This window comes from Papilio polytes, unplaced genomic scaffold (assembly GCF_000836215.1).
Source record: "Papilio polytes unplaced genomic scaffold, Ppol_1.0 DF822178.1, whole genome shotgun sequence".
Lineage (NCBI taxonomy): Eukaryota > Metazoa > Arthropoda > Insecta > Lepidoptera > Papilionidae > Papilio > Papilio polytes.
The window spans coordinates 5,326,813-5,347,924 of record NW_013527026.1 but is presented as its reverse complement, the minus strand read 5'-3'; the positions used below and the strand labels follow the sequence as shown (position 1 = coordinate 5,347,924).

The 21,112-nt window shown below is 32.0% G+C and overlaps 1 protein-coding gene and 1 long non-coding RNA gene across 2 annotated transcripts; both read right to left on the bottom strand.

The window, feature by feature from the left end:
• Positions 1–8,506: 8,506 nt before the first annotated feature.
• LOC106106591 lies at positions 8,507–15,735 on the bottom strand. The gene is made up of 5 exons (XR_001225813.1): positions 15,604–15,735; positions 11,865–12,057; positions 10,256–10,409; positions 9,206–9,318; positions 8,507–8,590 (listed from the first exon to the last, which is right to left on the bottom strand). It is a non-coding gene; the product is annotated as an uncharacterized LOC106106591 (long non-coding RNA).
• Positions 15,736–17,436: 1,701 nt separating this feature from the next.
• LOC106106448 (neuropeptide F receptor) lies at positions 17,437–20,750 on the bottom strand. Its single transcript, XM_013287027.1, has 2 exons — positions 20,454–20,750; positions 17,437–18,390 (listed from the first exon to the last, which is right to left on the bottom strand). The coding sequence occupies exons 1-2, from the start codon at positions 20,748–20,750 to the stop codon at positions 17,710–17,712; spliced, it is 978 nt and encodes a 325-aa protein (XP_013142481.1). The 3' UTR covers positions 17,437–17,709.
• Between the last annotated feature and the right edge of the window lie 362 nt (positions 20,751–21,112).

Genomic DNA, 21,112 nt, shown 5'->3' with positions numbered 1-21,112 from the left:
TTTCAATATAACAAAAAACACATATAACTTACAAGCAGATCGATATTGATTATTCATGTAAACATGTAATAAACAATTTCACAATACATTTTTAAAATAAAATATCACAGTGAACATTTTTTTATAGGATTACCAAAGAGCAAATGGCCATAACATATTTCTAAAATAGGATGATTACCGCTGCCTACGAGTATATACAGCTGCAGCAATTTTAACATAAATTTGGATGGCTACAAAGAGGAACACCGAAGAAAGTATAGATGGATTGTGTGAACGAGGATATTTCTAATGGAGTGGATTCAGATATGACGACTGATAGAAATGTGGGAGAATGGAAGAGCACATACTGTGCTGACCCTCCACAGTCAAGTTGATGATGATGCCAAAATGTTTTATTTTCCAGGTCTAACGATAGATGCAGCTTGTCCCACAACAGCGACTGCCGGACCCGCTTTGATTATACCGTCGCGAATGTTTTGTCCTACTCGTTCCTGAAACAAAAGAAATAACATTGTTAAAATTACTTAATAAATTCTTACATATAGGTTTACTGACAGACAGATCGATTAAAATGAGATATTTTTTTTATAATATAGGATAGCAAAGGAGCAAGCGGCCACCTAAATCCAACGAAATGGAAAGCGACCGCTGCCCATAAACATCCGCAATTGCAGATGCGTTGCCTACCCTTGATTGACAGAGAGACGCACATAAAGAGGACATTTCCCCTTCCTATGCGTCTCCTCCACCGTCAAATTCACTTTTCCCATCAGTGGTGAGATAGGCCCTAAATAGTTTAAATTGTTTTGGCACAATGTATTCTTTCTATTCAATAGGAATATGAACTAATAGTGGGCTTTCATTGCCGAAAAAGATGTACAAAAACATACCGGTTTCCATCTTATTCTCTTAAAAATATAAATGTAATTGCGTAAATTTTTTTTGGTACAATCTAACGATCTACGAATTTAATTATAGATTTAAAAATGTTTTAATGTTGTTTATTCAAATACTATTTAATTACCTAAATAGTAACATGTTTAATCTAAGTAATTCTAAGTGACTTACTAATTTCTTAAAAGGATTCCATCTTGGGTCTGGAGCGGCGATAACGCAACTCAGAGCAGCAAATAAAACAAATACGAAACTTAATAACTTGTTGAAATTCATTTTGTAACTTAGATGCTTGAATCGTAGCTTAATTCTCGATAGCTAATGATGCTTTTAGGTTACAACGTTCAGTTATATAGTTCCCAACTGGCTGGTATAGTAAGACTTTAACAGAGAATAAATTCAATTTTGAACTTTATTTCGTCACTGTTAAGTGTGAATTAAGTTAACTCCAAATTAATGGAGCGTAAAGTTATCGAAGTTGTGGAACAGAGTGGGGTTAGGAAACTCCCTAGGCAACTTAGCCGGTACGTCCCCGATCCTCTCAATTGGTATCGAGACTTATTAAATTTAATAATTTTTATTATTATCTATACACTAGATGTTCTCGTGCGGCTTCGTCCGCGTGAAATTATAAAAACTTGAGGTTATTCCAATTGTCAATTGGAAATGTCGATTACCGTTACTATATTAACCTTGCTTCCTTAATGTTGGCAGCTTGTAGTATTTACCCCTAAGTTTAATAGCGTTAAAATATATAGCCTAAAGCGTGTCGTAAGAGTAGTGCTTTTTATTAATGAAAGCATTATTCAAAAATCTGCTTTGATTGCTGACATCTTGCGAAGTAGTGTGTGTTTACGCTTTATTATATTAGTAAAGAAGTATAGATAAAGATAATTGTTATAATAGAGATTCCAATATAATATTAAAATAATTGTCCCTTGCGGCTTCATCCGTATGTCGTTATAAATATTTTTTATTGTTTACATTTGTAGAACTTTCAAATGCAAATATCAGAATTACAACGTGCAAATTACATATTTTAGCCATTGCATAACGACTTTTGCCATCATGGCAATATGGCTTCTTTGCTGCTATCGGTTTGTTTTTTTATTCCTTTCCCGCAGAACATTTTTTCCAATCATGACCGTAGCCTGAAATATATTAAATCTATTTCACTTTGCCTGTTTCCAAAAATGTAGTGTTAAATTATTCTATTTCAAATGTAAGTTTTTTTACTAAGAACTATAAAATGTCAACACCAACACGTTGATCTAAGGTCATTAGGTTCAAAGTTATTAACTTCAAAATACTCTGATAAGAATGAAACAGTTTGCGGTACATCCCTATTAAAACAATGATAATAATGCAGTAATAAATTTAATAGTACAACTTTAACCTATAAGAACAAGGTTCATTTTTCTTCTTTTATTATTTTAATAGCTGCAGATTATAATTTTGTATAATTAATTTTATAAATACATTTGAATTGAAGATTTACGATCATTCCCTTTGTCTGTTAAAGATCGAATTGTGTTTAAAAATGAAACTGCTAAGAATTTTAGTTTTCTTTTTAATAATTGCAATGACTTCAAGTTATGCATCCGCTGGTAAAAGACCGTGGAATCCTTTTGAGGAATTAGTGAGTAATTTTTAATTATGTCTTTGTCACTGCCTTTTGTCAGCGACTCCGTCTGCGTGAATTTAAAAACAAAAGCATATGTGTTCTTCCAGACATGCTCTACATCTATGTCCAATTTCATCGAGATTCGTGGAACCGTATCGTAGTTACCTACAAAAAAAGATCCATTCATCCATCGATCCATCTAAATTTTTTATTATTATTATTAAACGAATACATAATACTAATTATACCGTAATCCATGGCTTTGTTACTTTGGGTAAATAGTAAGAAAAAATAATGAAAAAATAAACATATTTTATTAATCAATATGTAACGTAAAAAATACTACAATCATTTTATTGCCATCGTTTAATTTTGTTAATATCTGAATTAGTATTATTTTCCTTGATTTGGCTTGACGATGGACGCAGCTTGGCCGATCACCTCGATTGCTGGTCCTGCTTTGATGATGCCGTCGCGGATGTTTTGGCCTACCTTTTCCTGCAATAAAAAACAAAACATTGTATTTAAATCTTAATATTATATTCTGCTGTTACTTTACATGAGTAGTACATCATCTAAAATAATAATAAAATGTCAAGAAAAACAAAAGGCGCCTTTTAAAACATGATAAGCAAATTTTCATAAATACATTTTATTCATTTAAATAGGAATTCCTTACAATATTTTTGACTGATGTAATTAAAATTTGTCCACAGATGAAGAAACCGAGAGGAATAAAGAAGAAGACTCATTAATTAATGGGTTATACTGCACTTGTTGCAATAAAATAATTACCTACTAAAGTTATGTTTATAACAATGTTTAAATAAATATATTTAAATTGTCTCTCTCTAGCTATTATCGAGCACAAAGTATAATGTACAAATTACCCTAATATCTGCTATTCTTAAGTTCAAAAACCAATGGAATTCCAAGAAAATCTTTTATTTGAATTTATATAAATTGTCTTAAAACTTTCTTATCTAAAAAATAAATGTATTTTTATAGTAGGTTAAGATTCTAGTTACTTTTTATTTGGTTACTAGCAAAATATAGTTGATTTACCCTTCGTTGTAATAAAAATCAAATGTAATGTTCGTAAGATACGGGTTTCTTACCACAAGCTAAGTCAGCCCGTGAACATGGCGCATGCAACTGTGCCGAAATATCGGGAGCTAATACAATTCAATCGTGGTAAGAAACCCGTATCTTACTAGCATTATATTTATAAAAACCACAACAGTTTAAAGTTATATAAAAATCAATTACATACCAATTTCTTAAATGGATTCCATCTCGGTTCTGGAGCACCAATAACGCTACTAAAAGTTGTAAAGAAAACGAATACAAAACATAGAATAATGTTAAAATTCATTTTAAAGTTGTTTTAAACTTAGATAAGTTGCAATAAAGGTCCTAGTATTCAATGAACAGATTGCAAGTAAGCTTGCTTTTATATTACAGTTTTTCAATACATTTACACGCGAGATGTATTAAAGAGTTACATTCAAATTTCAACGTTATGTTCATGATGTTAGGGTTGATAAATTTATTCAATAGATTTCAAACTAGGCAGGTGTAAAAGAAAGTAGGACTTAGGTGATTCCCAACCCTAGCTATAAGTGAATCCCCGCAAAACTAATTATTTTGTAATTCCTGAAATTCTACTAATCACCCGCATCTTTACGAAGAGAATAATTTTATATTTTCCTCTTAACTTGTCATTTTATTTCACATTTTAATTTGTGTTTAATTTTAATATTTACTGATACGAGATTCACAGAAGGCTCTTATTGGAAAATAACTTAAGTGTAAATAGAAATCAGTTTAATTTGGGCAGGCGCCTGTCATAATATAATAGTTATAGTATTCGTTTTTGTATATCTGCATCTTCGTTCTTTTACTGCAAGGCGAAAAAATAATTTATTGAGTTCGTCAAATAATATATGTTCCCCACTTATTGGTTTAAAATCTACGTTAAGGTGAAAAACAGCTTTAAACAATCTTATTTAAGTGACAAAAACTAACAATGTTTTAGAATCAGGAAATATCGAGAAAAAATGTTTAGAAACATATTTATTTCTTTCCAGTTATGAAAGTTGACGTCTTGTTAGAAAATAATTACACCAGAGACTCCCCGAGCTAATGTAACTATTGTTTCAATGGAATTTTATTTGTATTCTTAGAGAATAATGTTGATAGCGAAATCATACATTTTTAACGCATTTATGGACAAACATAACTTAGAATTTAAACTTTTTTAATGTTACAAAAACACATATTCCTATTAACTTTTGTTTTTCAATTACACGCGACACGATAGCTAGTTTTTTTTTTTAAAGTAATTGATTTTACATTTATAAGAATCCTTTCAAAGCTTTTTTACATGTTATGAAATTATAATAAAAAAGTTAAGGATAAAAACTTGAGTATAGTTAAAATAGCTTATCGAAAACTATAAACCAAGAAGTTGAAACTACATCTTACAAGTAACAGACACAAAACGATTGCTAAATTAACTTTTCGAAACAATACTCTATTTCATCAAAGAACATTTTACTCTTTCAATAAACGAAAAGGTCGAACTTCCCTTGAGATATCACTTTAATAAAATACACTATAAAACATTTATTTATAAAGACTTTGAGATGATGTAAGAAATAACAATTGTAGTATTTTTAAGGAACACGAAGTAATACAAATTATGTCAAGGATTTTTATATTTATCATGCAAGGTTACATATTTGCTATTTATTTCTATCAGGCTTTAGAATTAACTACTTAGATGTTAGCGACTTTCTTTTATTTCGCAGATTAATTTGTTTTTTCTTAACAAAAACGTATACTCGTAATTCTAACATTAATTAAAGCTAAATTACATGTCAAGTAATGTCCTATAGTACAATGTTTATGTCACGTAATTTTTATAGCATAACAAAATTCCCTGAAAATATAACTGCCTAATATTTTACTTATTTTATACGAAAGTAAACGCGAAAGATGCTTGTTTTATCCAGAACTAGATATCGACTTATTAAGGTCTTTCATACATCTATGCAAAATATCGAAATCCGTTCAGCCGTTTAGGCGGTAACTAAGAGACATCCATCCATCGATTTAATTCTTCGCATATATAACATTTGTAGGATTTATAAACATTTAAATATGATTTTTCTAAGAAACAATGAATTTACAAAACCATTTTTAATCTTTTTTTTTATAACATAAGGTGGCAAACGAGCAAGCGTTCTCTAGAATCCGCCAAAATGGTGAAGTGACCGCTGCCCATAGACATCCGCAATTGCAGTCGCGTTGCCTACCCTTATACGACGGAGGAGGAGACGCACATAAAAAGGATATTTCCCCTTCCTATGCATCTCCTCCACCTTCAAATCCACTTCCCCTTCCCAACCTCTTCTTATAAGAAAAGGATGATAAAGTTAAAGGGACTTAAATTAGGCCTCTAGCGCCACACTCATCAGACGAAACACGGAATTGCTTCCATTTCACGCCTGTCTTCTGTATGGTCGTGGTATTACACCGGGCGTGCCGGCCCTGCAGTGCTAAGATGTTAAAGCGCTCTACCACTGATCGATATTTGTTCAGCCGTTTAGGCGGTAACTAAGAGACATCCATCCATTTAATTCTTCGCATTTTTAACATTAGTAGGATCAACATTTAAATATGATCTTTCTAAAAACAATAAATTTATAAAACCATTTTTTTTATCTTATCGATAAAATACTTCATACATACAATAAGACGTAAATTTCAAATCCTTATCTTTATATGCTATTAAATGTTCCCGTAATTTAAAAAGTAATAAAGAACCGCAATTTAACATACGAAGGCAGTTTATCCCAGCCGAGTTACGTTTGACTTTATAGCTTTTTAATTCAATAACTTTGTTATTTATGTTTAATCTTCATTATTTTTCATGCTGCTTAGAGAATATCTTGTCGGGTTTTTAATTTGTTTGTGTAAGTTTATTTTTTCATATAAAAATATAACAAGAAACAATTAAGATTGTCAGAATTTGAGGTGCAATCTAGATCTATACTTGATATTATAAAAGAGAAAGATTTGTATTTTTGCATGTATTGAAATAACTTAAAAACTACTTGGTCGATTTCAAAAATTCTTTCACCATTAAAAAGCTACGTTTTCAGATTGTAACATGGGATATTTTTTTATTATTTTTTTTAATTTCACGGGGTTAAGTCGTAAGCAACAGCTAGTATAGTATCAATTGTTACTCATAATGTTACATTTTTAAACTTCAAACTCTTTATTGAACTATTTTCTTTGTCAATTTCTAGTAAATTACGCGATGTAGATTTTCTTCTAATCTCTGTATTTAGTTACGAGTGTGGATTCACAGGTAGAGGTAGACTTACAAAGAGACGGATGGATTGCGTGAAAGGTGACATGATCAAGATGGGAATGATGGTTGTGATGACGGATGAAAGAGTTATTTATAGGACGAATATTACGCCGACCCAATAGAAGTTGGATCAGGGGGGAGATGATTATTGTGTTTAATTATATTTATAAATGTTACATAGTAATGGCTGGTGCCTTATCAGAATATGTCAACGAACGTCATACTGCACCGTGGAAAGTACGATTCTATCCTAAGAAATCGGTGTTTAGAAAGTCAGAGCTCATTGATAGAGGTTGTACGGTTTTCCTCACTGACTGCCCAAGTAATTATAAGTAAGTATTTTTTCAATCATACCAATATTATAAATGCGATAGTTTAGATGGATGGATGTTTTTTAGCGTTTGTAGTCTAAACGGCTGAACCGATTTCGTTTGAATTTGGTGCAGATGTATAGTCTGGAAGATCACATCGCTCTCTTTTGTTTTTTTTTTAATTTCACGCGTATTGAGTCGGAAGCAAAAGCTATTTAATCAATAAAATAAAAATATGAGGTAAAATTGATTTATGCCCTTAATTCCAAAAATCCAGTTATCTAACTAATTTTTACAAGTGAAAACGAAAATTTAGATGAGTGTATAGGATTGTCTGGAACATATAGGCTACATTATTTTTTACTGTTAAGTGAATACTGATTTTATTTAAATTATTCAAAACATTTATTAAATTCGATATTTTATTTTTAGAAAGAAATTGGTTTGTGCTCGCCATTATGATGGTGAACTCAAAACATTCACAAATTATTGTGCATTGGAATACGAAAATTGTAATAGCTGGAGAAGTAAGTTGTGGTTATCTATTAAGCCAGTATTCTTAGCCGTTTACAGTATTGTTAGATTATCAAATTTCATATTTACACGATATACACACCGTTCTTACGGTGAAGGTAAATGTTGTGATCGCACATATCTGAGAAGAAATTCAAAGATATGTATCCAGCATTGGACCAGCGCAGTTGACAGCGTGGTCACACTAAGAACGCACACTCACATTTAACTAAAATATCGCAAGACTGTTTAGTCTCGCGTTGATTCCTATGTGCTTCTATGAGGTGCGCATACTACTTGATTTTCAGTTGTGTAACTAAACAGTTGAATCGGATGCGAAACAATCGACAATAGCACAACAGTTGTGCAAAAGTTTAGTCAGAGGTTAGCGCCCGTTGTTAGGTTTCGAGCTCTTCAGTGGGGTATATGATGATGCGTATTCTAATGAAATTTTATGTTGTTTTTGTTAAACCAATGCCGTATTTTTTCAGAATGGAGCTTGATTAAAGAAACTAGATGTTAATTAAAAGATTGTAAAATTAATATATGAAACGTTAGTTATTGTTTTAGTAAAGTAAATAAATTTATACAAATAAATAATTCTTTGGAAATAACAGGGGAAGACCGAAACAAGTATGGATGGATTGTGTGAAAGAGGATATGCTTAAGAAAGGAGTGCATTCAGATATGACGTCTGATAGAGATGTATGGAAGAGCAGCATATATTGTGCCGACCCTCTGTAAGGGATATGGGCAAGTGGATAATGAAATAATTCTTTGTATTAGAACTGAAGCATATATTAAACTTATTTAAACGCTAACACTTTCCCGTTCCATCATCATCCTTCAAATAATGCCACGACTCTGAAAAAAAAACAGTCCTATTAATATAATAAAAACAAAATTCTTTGTACGTTTAATTCCTCCTCACTATAGCCTTCACAAGAGACTTGTGTTTATTTAAAAGTAAATACTCATGTATAATGCAATTCAAAATTTGTAGACGCTCGGAATATGAAATGAAACATTACAGAAAGCATGATTTTAGACAGGACAGTAAAATGATGCATGGTATTTATTTATGCTAATGTTAACTCAAAAACTACTGGGCAGATTTTAAAAATTCCTTCACCGTTAGAAAGGTAATTCATCTGTAAGTAGCATAGGCCACATTTTCATTATTTTTTGAGTTCACGCGGCCGAAGCAACAGCTAATTATTCCTCAAGTGGGTACTCAACATCTAACTGCAGACTTTTATTTTTTGCCTGAGAAGATTGCATCTTACACATACTGCGCGCCCAAGGGGACGCGGAAGTTACGTGGTACTTTCCTCCCATAATTAGGGGCATACCCCCTACACCCCTCGGTTCCTCCAAAGCAGTAAGGGCACGCTATCGCTTACGTCCGCGACCCCCGCAACAAACTGCAGACATCTGTTATAATATTTGAATATGGTAATACCTGGAATCTCATCTTACCTACATTACTTTTGCAATTCCTATAGTGCATGTCACAGAATGTTGGGAATGCCTTCTTTGTTGCACTGGAGCCCTTTAAAGTTTTATCATTAACAGCACATATGGGTATTTTGCTGTAATAAAAGAAAGAGTTCTTTAGCTTGGCAGAATTTTACTTTTTCGAATATCATAATAATATTCATAGCACTTAACCTTGAAGACCCAAGGTGTCTAGAAAAAAAATATTAAAAAAAACTCTGATGTATCTCTACAGATTCACTAACAAGAAAAGGGTTAATTTCTCAGCCGACAGTTTTTCTAATTTGTTTTCAAAGTTTGGAAAAAATTGTTGAAGTCGAATTAAAAAGGGGAAAAAATTATGGTAAACGTATGAAAACTAAAGTTGTATTGTTTTATCTTGTGTGTCTGTTTGTCCGCAAGGACGCGTGAGTACCGGGTGATCTCCGGAACAGCTGTACCTTTCGAAGGGACTCTGAATGGTAGGTAGTTATACACGCGGGAATATAGGGTAATTTTTCATGTTCTGCGCTGATGAAGTTGCTGGCAACCGCTAGTTTGAAATAAGTGTATGATGTAACCGAAAAAGTAAAAGCATATGACTATTAATTAATCACCGCAATGAAATTCAACGCTAATGCAATTCTGCTTGTCTTGACAGCGTTTAAATAAATAATAATAATACTTTGGTCTTGTTTTTTATTGTTGATTTACTTCAAATTGTCCTTTCACCTTTAACACTACTCTATGTACTAGGATTAGTAAAAATAATGAACATTTTATTAGGGTTGTAACGGATGCGGATGCGGAGGTGAAGAGCTTCACCTTTATAGAAGTTGAGGTTAACGGAACCGGAAGCGGAGGTCAATAATAAAATATTAATTGCGATTTAACGATACCTAATCGCCCCACTCGCGTTAAGACGTAAATTAACCTCCTTTGCGGAGTTATGCATAAGAAATAACGGAAGTGGAAACGGATGCGGAGTTATCTTTTCTTGCGGAAGTTCCGTTACAACCCTAATTTTTATAACACATAATTGAATTCTCTTACAAAATCGTCATAGTGTAGCACTCCATCAGTTCTGTAGCACAATGAGATACTGAAGTTTCGATAGGAAATGTCTCCAATTGTGCTGGAATGGTCCAGAACTCCACCATAGGTTCGGTTGTTTCTGACGTCACATTAGACAGTAGATCTAATAGAACTGAAATGTTTAAAAAAATAAAATAAAAAAACAAACCCGACTTCCAAATCAAATACACTTACTTAAGCCTCGTTTATTGTAGCTTTAATGTCTATATTGAACAATTATTATTACTTTGATGTCGATGTCACCCAAGGTATGCAGTGATATTTCTACGTAAGGGTTTCTACATTTTTACAATAACAATTGACAATTGAATATATAGTAACGTTTAAGTAATGAATCTACATTGACTGACACCGAAGTATTATTATCGATTTCATTTTATTTTCGTTACTTACGTTTAAAATGACTTTTCATTAATCATACTTTTAATAATACTTCATACTTATATTATAAATGCGAAAGTTTAGATGGATGGATGGATGGATGTTTGTTAAAGTTTGTAGACTAAATTGCTGAACGCATTTCGTTGAAATTTGGTACAGATGTAGAAGATAGTCTGGAAGAACAAATAACCTATTCACTTTGTTTTTTTTAATACTACGCGGACAGAGTCGCGAGCGAAAGCTAGTACTTACATAATAAACAGAAGACAAAATTATATTTATACTTTATCATTATTATTCAAATGTCCTGAACTAAAAACACTCAATTTTATTCATCAATACAGACAAATGTCTTGGTTTAAACAGTATTTTCTAACATCATAATTGATTTTCACAAAGACAAGACAATTCCCATTTTTAATTGGATTTTTTTCAATTATACAATTTGATTCACATACTTGATAGTCTGATGGAAAATAGAATAGCTATAAATAAAGACAGTAACTAACAAAGTAAATTTTCATTTGGGTAATTAAACGGATTTTCGATAAACAATATATTTAATCTATGTTTCATGATTATAGGTAATGATTGTTTGAACTAATTTAGCTGTGCGACTGCGCGAGAGACGGCGTTGGGCTTCAAGGTCATATTACTCTCTTATCACCTCCTCGCGAATCCGACAACGTCTAGTCTGATTCTCAATCTCTCGTTGGTATTAAGGTGTAAGGAACATCATCATAAACATTTCAAAATCATCACCATCATCATCACCAGCTCACTATACGTCCCCACGGCAAAGGTGACTAGGACTTAGTCAACCACGCTGACCCAGTTTTTGTTGGTTGACTTCACCCATATCTTTGAATTTCTTCGCCGATCTGTGCAGGTCGCATGACGATGTTTTCCTTCACCGTAATTTATATACAAATGAAATTCGAAAAATCTAAAATCACATTGGTACTTGGTGGATTTGAACCCAAGACTTGTAGATTACAAGTCAAGTGCTTAAACCACTGGGCCAACAACACTCCATCTTTAAAATATCGATTGCAATAAATTAAATTCTGTTCTTAAAATATGAATAGAAGACACCTCGTTGTTTAAGTTTAAGAGCCTTAAGTTTAAGATCCCTAAAAGTAGGTCACTACTAACTAGGAATTAAGTCAAAACTGTACACAGTTACCATTTCCAATAAAATGATCGATCGAGCATCGGATCTCACAAATTCCTGTTACTAGCGTCGTCTGTTACTATCGAAAGTGTTCTTTGAACTCTGAATAATTATACTAGGATTCATTTTATTCACTTTATAGATTAAAATTTGACATTTTAACGAAGTTTGTTTTTTATAGTGGCCAGGTATCAGGATGAAAGCACTGAAATAATGAAGAAAAAACTTTATAAATTCAGCTTCCGCATTTGAATGGGAGAAAAAGTGAACAACGAAATGAACGTCGAATTCGAGAATATTCGAATGTTCCAAATGAGAAAACTCTGAAAGACGGTGCAAATAAAAGAGCAGAGTTTTTGTAATGTTTTCTTGCATAGAATTAAGGCATTGTTGAATACTCCTTCAAACATAATTACAAATAATGACCAATTTTATTAATGATTACTTAAATATAAGGGTCCCTTAACCATCATCTAGTGAGCCTTTAGAAATTACTTCCTTTTAACTTTTGTTTAAGTGTAAGTAAGCCCTTAAACAAAGTAATACCTATTTATTTATACTTTAGGGCCTTTTAAAACTCCTTCGTCGACCTTAAAGAAAAACTAGGGATTTCCATGGTCGTATTTTGTTTTTTTTTTTCATTTTTTTTGTTATAAATTAACACTGAAAATTTTCTTTCGGTTTATATGATTCGTAATGAGTGAGAAAGGAAAATTTATATTCAATAAGGTTCTTGGTGGCCGAAATTTGTGTTGATTTCTTTTTAAATTTTCTAATAATCCATCATTTATACTCTATAGAAAAGCGTCGTTCGTAGAATTAAAAATGAGCGGGAAATTTTTTTATCAATAGATAGTTAGGCCTATTTTTTCAGTCGATATCTGAAAATATCTGAGTTAAGAAGTTTTTATGGTTAAAAAACTTTTTTGAGAACCCTTATTGTATTATAATGTAAAATATTATTCTTTCACATCAAAATTTAGGAAAAAAATGTAATAAAATGTCGTTTTTCTATAGTGTGTCTAAATAATTTAAATTAGTTTGACAATTCTTTTGAAATTTAGTAGGGATGGGTTGTGTAAAATCAGTCATGAATGTTATCGATTTTCGATTTTTATTGTTATAGAAGTTGGAATCGATAGATTTATAGTTATATATAATATCGATAGTTCATAATTGTTCGCTATGCGTGTTTGTTTCGTCACTACGGTACCTGTCTATTAAGTACGGCATTTGCCTTCACACAAATTGAATTCAATACTTCATACGCGTCATTTATCAAACTAATCTATCTTATTTAGACAAACTATAAATATACAAATTTATGTGAAAAAGGTCAAATTTAAACAATGATAATTCAAGTGAATTTAACTTCGAAATGTCTGTTTAAATTTCGTTACCTAAAGTAACAAAAACTATGTTAATGCAAAACTAACGTAGCCCGACAATTCAAGTTCCATTAGCAAATCCCATGCGGTCAGAACTTAACTAGTTTAAGTTAACTTAGCTTAACATACAACTTCCTGTGTTGATAACATTTAGTTATTGTTTTATGTAACTTGATAGTTTTACTTTATTGCGCGGGTTACAATAATTGTACAAGATTACACGTTTTCGAATTAAGTGTGGAATGTGTAAGCTGTCGAATTGTCATCATCATCATCATCATAATCATCATCATCACCATCATCATTTTGATTTATGATGAACGTAAGAGTTCTAATGCTGATATGTTTTATTCATTTTATATACTACTGGCTGTTTCCTTGCGACTTCATCCGCATAAAATTATGAAAATTTCATTTTATTGTTCATCACCAACTCACTATATGTCCCCACCAAGGGGCTCGGAGCCTACCCTAATACGGGGTGACTAGGCCATAGTAGTAGCCATAGTATTTTATTGTTCACATTTGTCAAATTATCAATTGCAAATGTCAAAATGACATGACATGATGTCAAACCAACGCAACTATGCTTCCTTGATGTTGGCAACAACTTATGGTCTTTTTCCCATATTAGGGTTTTTTATCCAAAATATTTACCTCTAAGTTTAATAGCGTTAAAATATATAGCCTAAAGCGTGGCGCAAGTGTAGGGATTTTTATTAAAAAAAGAATTATTCAAAAATATGCTGTAATTGCTGACATCTTAGGCAACAAAGAAATGTATGTTTACGCTTTATTATAATAGTATAGATACCCATAAGAACTTAGATGTTGTTGAGTAAAGTAGATATAGTTTTTTTATCTATTTACTTTAAATTGAAGTATATAAGTAACCAATTCAACTTTTCAAATTATTATTTGACTAGAAACGATTCGTTAGAATAGATGTTTATTCAAGGGTTCAAATTTCGTGCGTTGGATAAAGTTAGTTAAAGTTTTTCAATATAATGGAAATCGATGTTGAGTTTTAAATAATTTGTCGAATTGCGTTTGATATTAATATAACAGTATTTATCTGATTTAAAAACTTAGCATTCTTTGGAGTTACTGTTGCCTTATTCATTTGTTTTTTTCTTTCTTTTAATCCAGATAGAAAAAAATGACAAAAATTAATGATGTTTTTAAAAAACATTTTTCCTTATATGTCATCTTGTAAGTTTCAAAGCAATGAACGATTTGCTAAGACTTTTAAATTCATTGTGTTCAATCAAATGTTACTATCTAAGGGGAACATTAAAATGTTCACTAATTAATGAACTAAATGACAATCTGTAAGCGTCGGCACAATAAAGAAAATTCAACTATCTTTAAATCCGCAGAGATACTCCACACAGAGGCCCACAGAGTGTTCTCGACCTATTTACGGAACCGAATAAGGGGGAAAAAGTACAACTTTTATCTATTTTTGATCTACGTCTTGATTAGTTGATATCAGGTGGAACTGATTTTGTGTCATACCTAGTGCTCTTTTAGATTAAACAATGTGGAAGTTTTGTTTTTATATACTGACTAGACTAATTAAAAGAATGATTTATTAAGGACCTATGACTAAGTAAGGGTTGCAGGAGGGACTGGACAAGCCTCTGGATAGGGAGAGACAGGACAGGGTATCGTTTTAATTGATGGAGAAGGCACCTTCAGCAGTTGACCACCTTAGGCAAATTTTGATGACCTAGAAGAGTGGTGTTTCGTAATATCTGTTACGATCACCTGCATTCTTACGGTCCAACCAAGTAATCCCCTTTGCAATTTTTTAATGAACTGTTTTTTAGTAGAAACGAGGGCAAACGAGTGGAGGGATCACAGAGATGATCTGCTCGTGGATATCCACAACAACGGTGGAACTACAGATGCGTTGCCGGCCTTTGAGGAAACGGAAGGCTCGTTTCTTGAAGGACCCTAAGTTTGGACCCTAAGAATATAAGAACCAACGAAGCAGTTTAAGAACCTTATTAGGTAAATTTACTTTACATTATATATTTGACTATGAAAGTCAACTCACTCCTAAATTTCTCCAATAGTTGAAAACTTTTGTACGATATGAAATATTTTATGATTTGTACGAATTCAATTTGTTTTTTGGACCTGTTCCAGTAAAGTTTTCAGTTTTGATTCATGTAGAAGTATATCATTTTTATTGTAATAAAAGGTATATTTCATTGTTTAAGTTTTCATAAAACTCAATAGATCTCGGTAAAATTTGGTATATCTAGTAGAACTTAGTCTGGATGAACACATAGGTTACTAATTAGGTGTTTTCACCCAATCTCTATTGGGTGTAATAAATTTATAGATATACATACCTGTCATAGAATATAGGTAGATTATAGAATATTCCCGAAGGAATCTTTTTTTCGCTATCCTCATCTATATTTGAACTAGATGTTCCCGTGCGATTTCATCAGCATAAAATTATTTAATTGTTTACATGTGACAAATCGTCAATTGCTAACGTCAAAATGACATGACATAAAAAAACTTAGCAATCATGCTTTCTTGATGTTGGCAGCAATTTATGGTGTCTTTCTCATATTAGGTTTTTATCCAAAATATTTACCCTTATTGGTGTGAAAATATATAGCCTAAAGCGTGACGTAAGTGTAGGGCTTTTTATTAAAACAAGAATTATTCAAAAATATGCTGTAATTGCTGACATCGGGCAACAAAGAAGTGTGTGTTTACGCTTTATTATAATAGTCTAGAAGTAAGGAAAATGTATATTTCATTGTTTAAGTTTTGATATAACTCATAAATCTCGATAAAATTAGGTATAGAACATAGTCTGAAAGAACACATAGGTTACTAATTAGGTGATTTTAGAGCTTGTGTATATGTGTGAATATATTTATAGATATACCCGTCATAGAATATAAGTATAGATGTTATAGGTAGATTATAGAATACCCTTGAAGGAATTTTTTGTCCCTTATTCGTCGATACTATTCCTCGTTTATATTTGAATGTCTTTGTAAAGTATGTAAGAAATGGGTGTCTGTCGCCAATAAACTGTTTATCATTCGTAAACTATTGTATATTTTTTTCTTATGTAAAAAAATAACTAAAAAATTAATCCGAACTAACCAGTCAACTTGAAGAACTCGGCATCAAGCAGCGTCTGTCTTCCATTGTTCGGGCTCGGATACACACTTTTTTTGTTCACGTCTGCAGACGTAAGGACGAGAACGCTAGATAGTACAGGGTAAGGTGGAGGGCACCAGACCTAGGGGAAGATCGCCTATGAGATGGACTGACCAGATTAGAACGGCTATGGACGTACCCTTATATCAATGTGCGAAAAAAGCAGCGTACAGGGAGGAGTGGTGGCGTCTTGTGAAGCGGGACACTGATACGTGATAACCACGATGAGTCTGTATAGACTCAAGCTACAAAGAAGAAAAAAAAATAACAGATAGCTTATTTATTAATACATAACTTACTAGTTAATTAAAAAAGTAAACGCCTCATTATGTAAACAAGAGCCTTAAGCGTCCAATTATGTACATGTTAATACACAAACAAATTTCCAAGCTTATAAATGTTGCGCGCTGCGTAACAAATTAACTGAGGCTTACGAGATTTTCCTTATTAATTATTTAAGTATCACTAAACGAGGGATTTTATTATAGTAGATACAATGTACAGTGTTACAAATATATTTTGACTTAAACAGAAAATAAAAAAAAAGTTGGTTTATAGAAAACTAGCTTTCGCCCGCGACTCCATCCGCGTGGAATTAAAAAAAAAAACTGAGTAGCCTATGTGTTCTTCCAGACTATCCTCTACGTCTATGCTAAATTTCATCAAAATGCGTTCAGCCGTTTAGGCTACAAACTCTAACAACATCCATCCATCTAAACTTTGGCATTTTTAATATAATTATGATTGGAACGGTATTTTTTTTTAATTCTATTTTGTATGCAATAAAATTATAGTTATTTCAAAATAGTTTTCTTTTTGTTTATCTCTTAATGTCTTTTTTCATTTAGATTTTCGATAGCCGCGCGGCTAAACTCTAAGTGGAAATGTAGATTATAAAATCTAAGCTGATAAGGTGGTGTTTATTTAGAAAAAAAAATGCAGTATCATTATCACAATTTTATTATAAACAGAAAGTGTAACAATTAAGTATGCTTAAATATTATCATAGGCTAATATTCATACTCTACGTTTTGGGCTCATAAAAACGTAGAGTAGAGTATTATTATAACTAAACTATATTTACAAAGAAATTGCATAGAATCAGTTATTAAAAAAAATTATGCTAACAATTTTACTTTACAATTTTACACTACTTTATAGCAGAAACAACAACACGCCGTACACTGTACACACTTTGAATTGACGTCGAAAATAGTTCAAATGCTTTGCATTTCAATAGCACTTTCATGCTATTTGAAACAGCTCTTTAGTCAGAAAATTTGCGAGCACTGAGATGTCTTAGTGTTCGCCGTAACAGTATGTTCAATTTGAGCTAGCGCGGTCAACTCAGTATCCATTTTTCTATTTTTAATCCTCGTGTCTTTTATTATCTGTCGCTTCTTGCAGCAGCAGAGTATCTCTTCGAATTCCTTTCTAAAGTTATCATTTAACCAACCGTATAACAATGGATTGGAGACAGCGCTTGACATTCCGAACATGTGACAAACGGCATAAGTAATCGTCATTGATTTCTCTTCCAATATCGGTTCTGTACTAAAATCTGCTACCAAATTAAACACGTTCAAAGGTAGCCAACTAATAACGTATGTAACAGCGATAGCTATTAAGATAGCTGGTGTCTTTCTTGTCGTTCGTCTACGTCCACGTAATCTCCTATGTATTTGTACATGTGCCATAATAACAACTAAAACTGGAAGTAAATATTGTAATATTAAACTAAATAGGGAGTATATCGCCCGTCCGTTTGACATCGGCCAGTCTTCGATACAGAAACTCAGTGAATCCATATCCTTAAGTCCTATGTTATGAGTTTTGAGACTTCTGAAGATGTAGAGAGGCGATGCGAGGCAGAATGCGGTGACCCAGATGCAAAGCATTGTGACAAGAGCACCCATTGTCTGGAGGCCGGGCCGCGTTGGGTACACGATCAGCTGGAAACAAAATAATATGTTACAAATTTTAAATTCGATACGACTAATCGCCGGATTCCTAGTTACATTTAACAATTTGTTAGTGTTTTCGGTTTGACAAATTCACGAAATGCGTTTCTGTTTTACTCCGTTGAAACTCAGATGAACCTAAGACTAATAAAATGGTTCATTAGGTAACGACAAAATAAGTGAAAACTTTAGAAACTCGGAATAAACACAGCCGAATAATGAATGTTAAAATTATTGCAACAAAACAATGCACTATACATTTTTTTGCATTCTTATCAATTTACGTATAGTTCATTTAGTTAATTACGATAGGCCCTCGAGAGATGCGTGATAAAGCTAGAGTTCATATTAAATCAATAACGTTTGTAACTATAGATTACATTATCTATTACTTCAATACGATGTAATCGTTTGGTGTTACGGTAAAATTGCAAACATCGATCATTTATAAATTTACTAGCGATATAAAAATAGTTAATAGAAAAGCAAACAAAGTATAATTAACCGTATTCTTTCTCAATAAGTATGAATTCTAATTAAAAAAATCTATTAATCTATACTAATATTATGAAGAGGAAAAATTTGTTTGTTTGTTTGTAATGAATAGGTTCAAAAAGTACTGAGTCGATTTTAAAAATTCATTCACCGTTAGAAAGGTAATTTATCTGTCAGTAACATAGGCTAGATTATTTCAGTTCTTTATTGTTATTTTTAAATTTCACACGGACGGAGTCGGGGGCAAAAGCTAGAAAACTATAAAAATAATTGTCCTAACTCAGGAACATATGGACATTGTTTATATTGTTTAATTTCTTCAAACAATTTTGTAGACAACAAATATTAATTATTATCAATCAATACTAAGTTAAAGTTAAAGTAAAATAGAACAGAAATATTTCTGATACATACAAGAAATATCAAGGGGATAAAATGATATCGAAGTTATTGCTTTGTCAGAGACAAATGTGGTTTCTCGATACTTCACACATTGTACTAAAGTAAGATTTATTCGATAAGATTTATATGCAGGATTGAAATCCAGAGATAAGTATAACGATTTGAATATTGTAAATAATAAATATGTAATATCTGTTTGAATTGTCTTAATTTTCTACTAAAAATGTGTCCCATGAAAAGATTGAAGTAATATTAACTATGACGCCTGTAGAATAATCATAGCAAATATTCAATTAAGTAATTTTATTTATTCAATTTCATGATTAAAATTAAATTAGCATTATATATGATTTTCTATCCATTTAAATATTAACATAGTAACCACTTAGTAACATGTTTGATTATTATTTAATACAATCTTCAAATAAGACAAGCTCACAAGATGACGTCAAAAACAAAATCAACACCGTGTCCTATTTCCAGAAATATTGAGTGAAGTGTAAACAGTTTAACGCATATGTTTAGATTGTTTAAGTAGCGAACTATATTTGAGAAGAGAACTCATGCTCATAATAAACTTAAATTTTAGGGAAACCGTGAGTTTCCACTGCTGAAACATGTGTGCAAAGCTTACTAACATCCCTTTCATTTTCATGGGAGAATCTGAGATAGCAGTATATTTTATGTAGTGATTCGTGTGAATATTTATACTAATAGTGATCAGGACAACACAATAATGTAATTATACTCGTCATAATTAAAAAAATAATTTTAAAATTAAATATCATTGTCCATCAAAATTGTATCAAATAATTTGAAAACGGTTAAAACTTGACAAAAAAGTTTCGTTAAATGTCACAACGTGCTATAGTCCTACAAGAATCTTATGGCAGTTGGTAAATTTGTGAACTAACCATGTCATTTTACAAACGTCACACTTTGATCGATGAGTGAGCGGCTGCACTGAAAGTTTTTATTTTTAATGTTGAAATATTATAGTCTGCGTTTGCTTTCAACATGGGCGAATTTCAAAAGTTGGGAAATTTTTGCTTACTGGTAACTCTAAAGACTAGGAGGCGCCCCCTTGTCAAAGTCAAAGAAATGCCATAAGATCCTTGTAGGTTTGTAGCACGTTGCGGCACTATAAAAAAACATACCTGATACCTATCCAAGGCAATAGCGGTAATTGAAATAGTTGAAACGAATATTGATATAGCTTGAATTGCTCCACACGCTTTGCATAAACTCGGCCAATCTGGTAGCGGCCAATGTTTCGTCAAAAGTTCCATCAGCGTCAAAGGTGTTCCAACACAACACACCAATGCATCTGAGACAGCCAAGTTGACGATAAACATGTTTCTTGCTGTCCTCATCACGGGTTTCCTGACAACCTGTAAATAAAAAAAAATTGAACTTTTAGCGATCGAAGCTTCGGTTACCAATCTTACTAACATAGTACTCCATCCACAAACACATTTATAATATTAGTAACAACTAATATTATAAATAAATGTTTAGATGGATGGAGTTTGTAGCCTAAACTGAACAGATGACGATGAAGTGTAACACAGATGTAGAAACCTGTCTGGAAGAATATATAGGCTACTTTCTTTTGTTTTTACAAAAGATTAACCAAAGTTTAATTTTAATTCCAAATTAATTCTCTGTTATTTGACTCTGTCTATGTAAACGCAGCCTTATAGGTACTAGCACTTTAAATAATAAGTATTATTATATATTTCATTTTAACAATTTCTACGCCAACAACAAAACTGAATTATTAATCTAATTGAAATGTTTCAAACAATACCTTTCA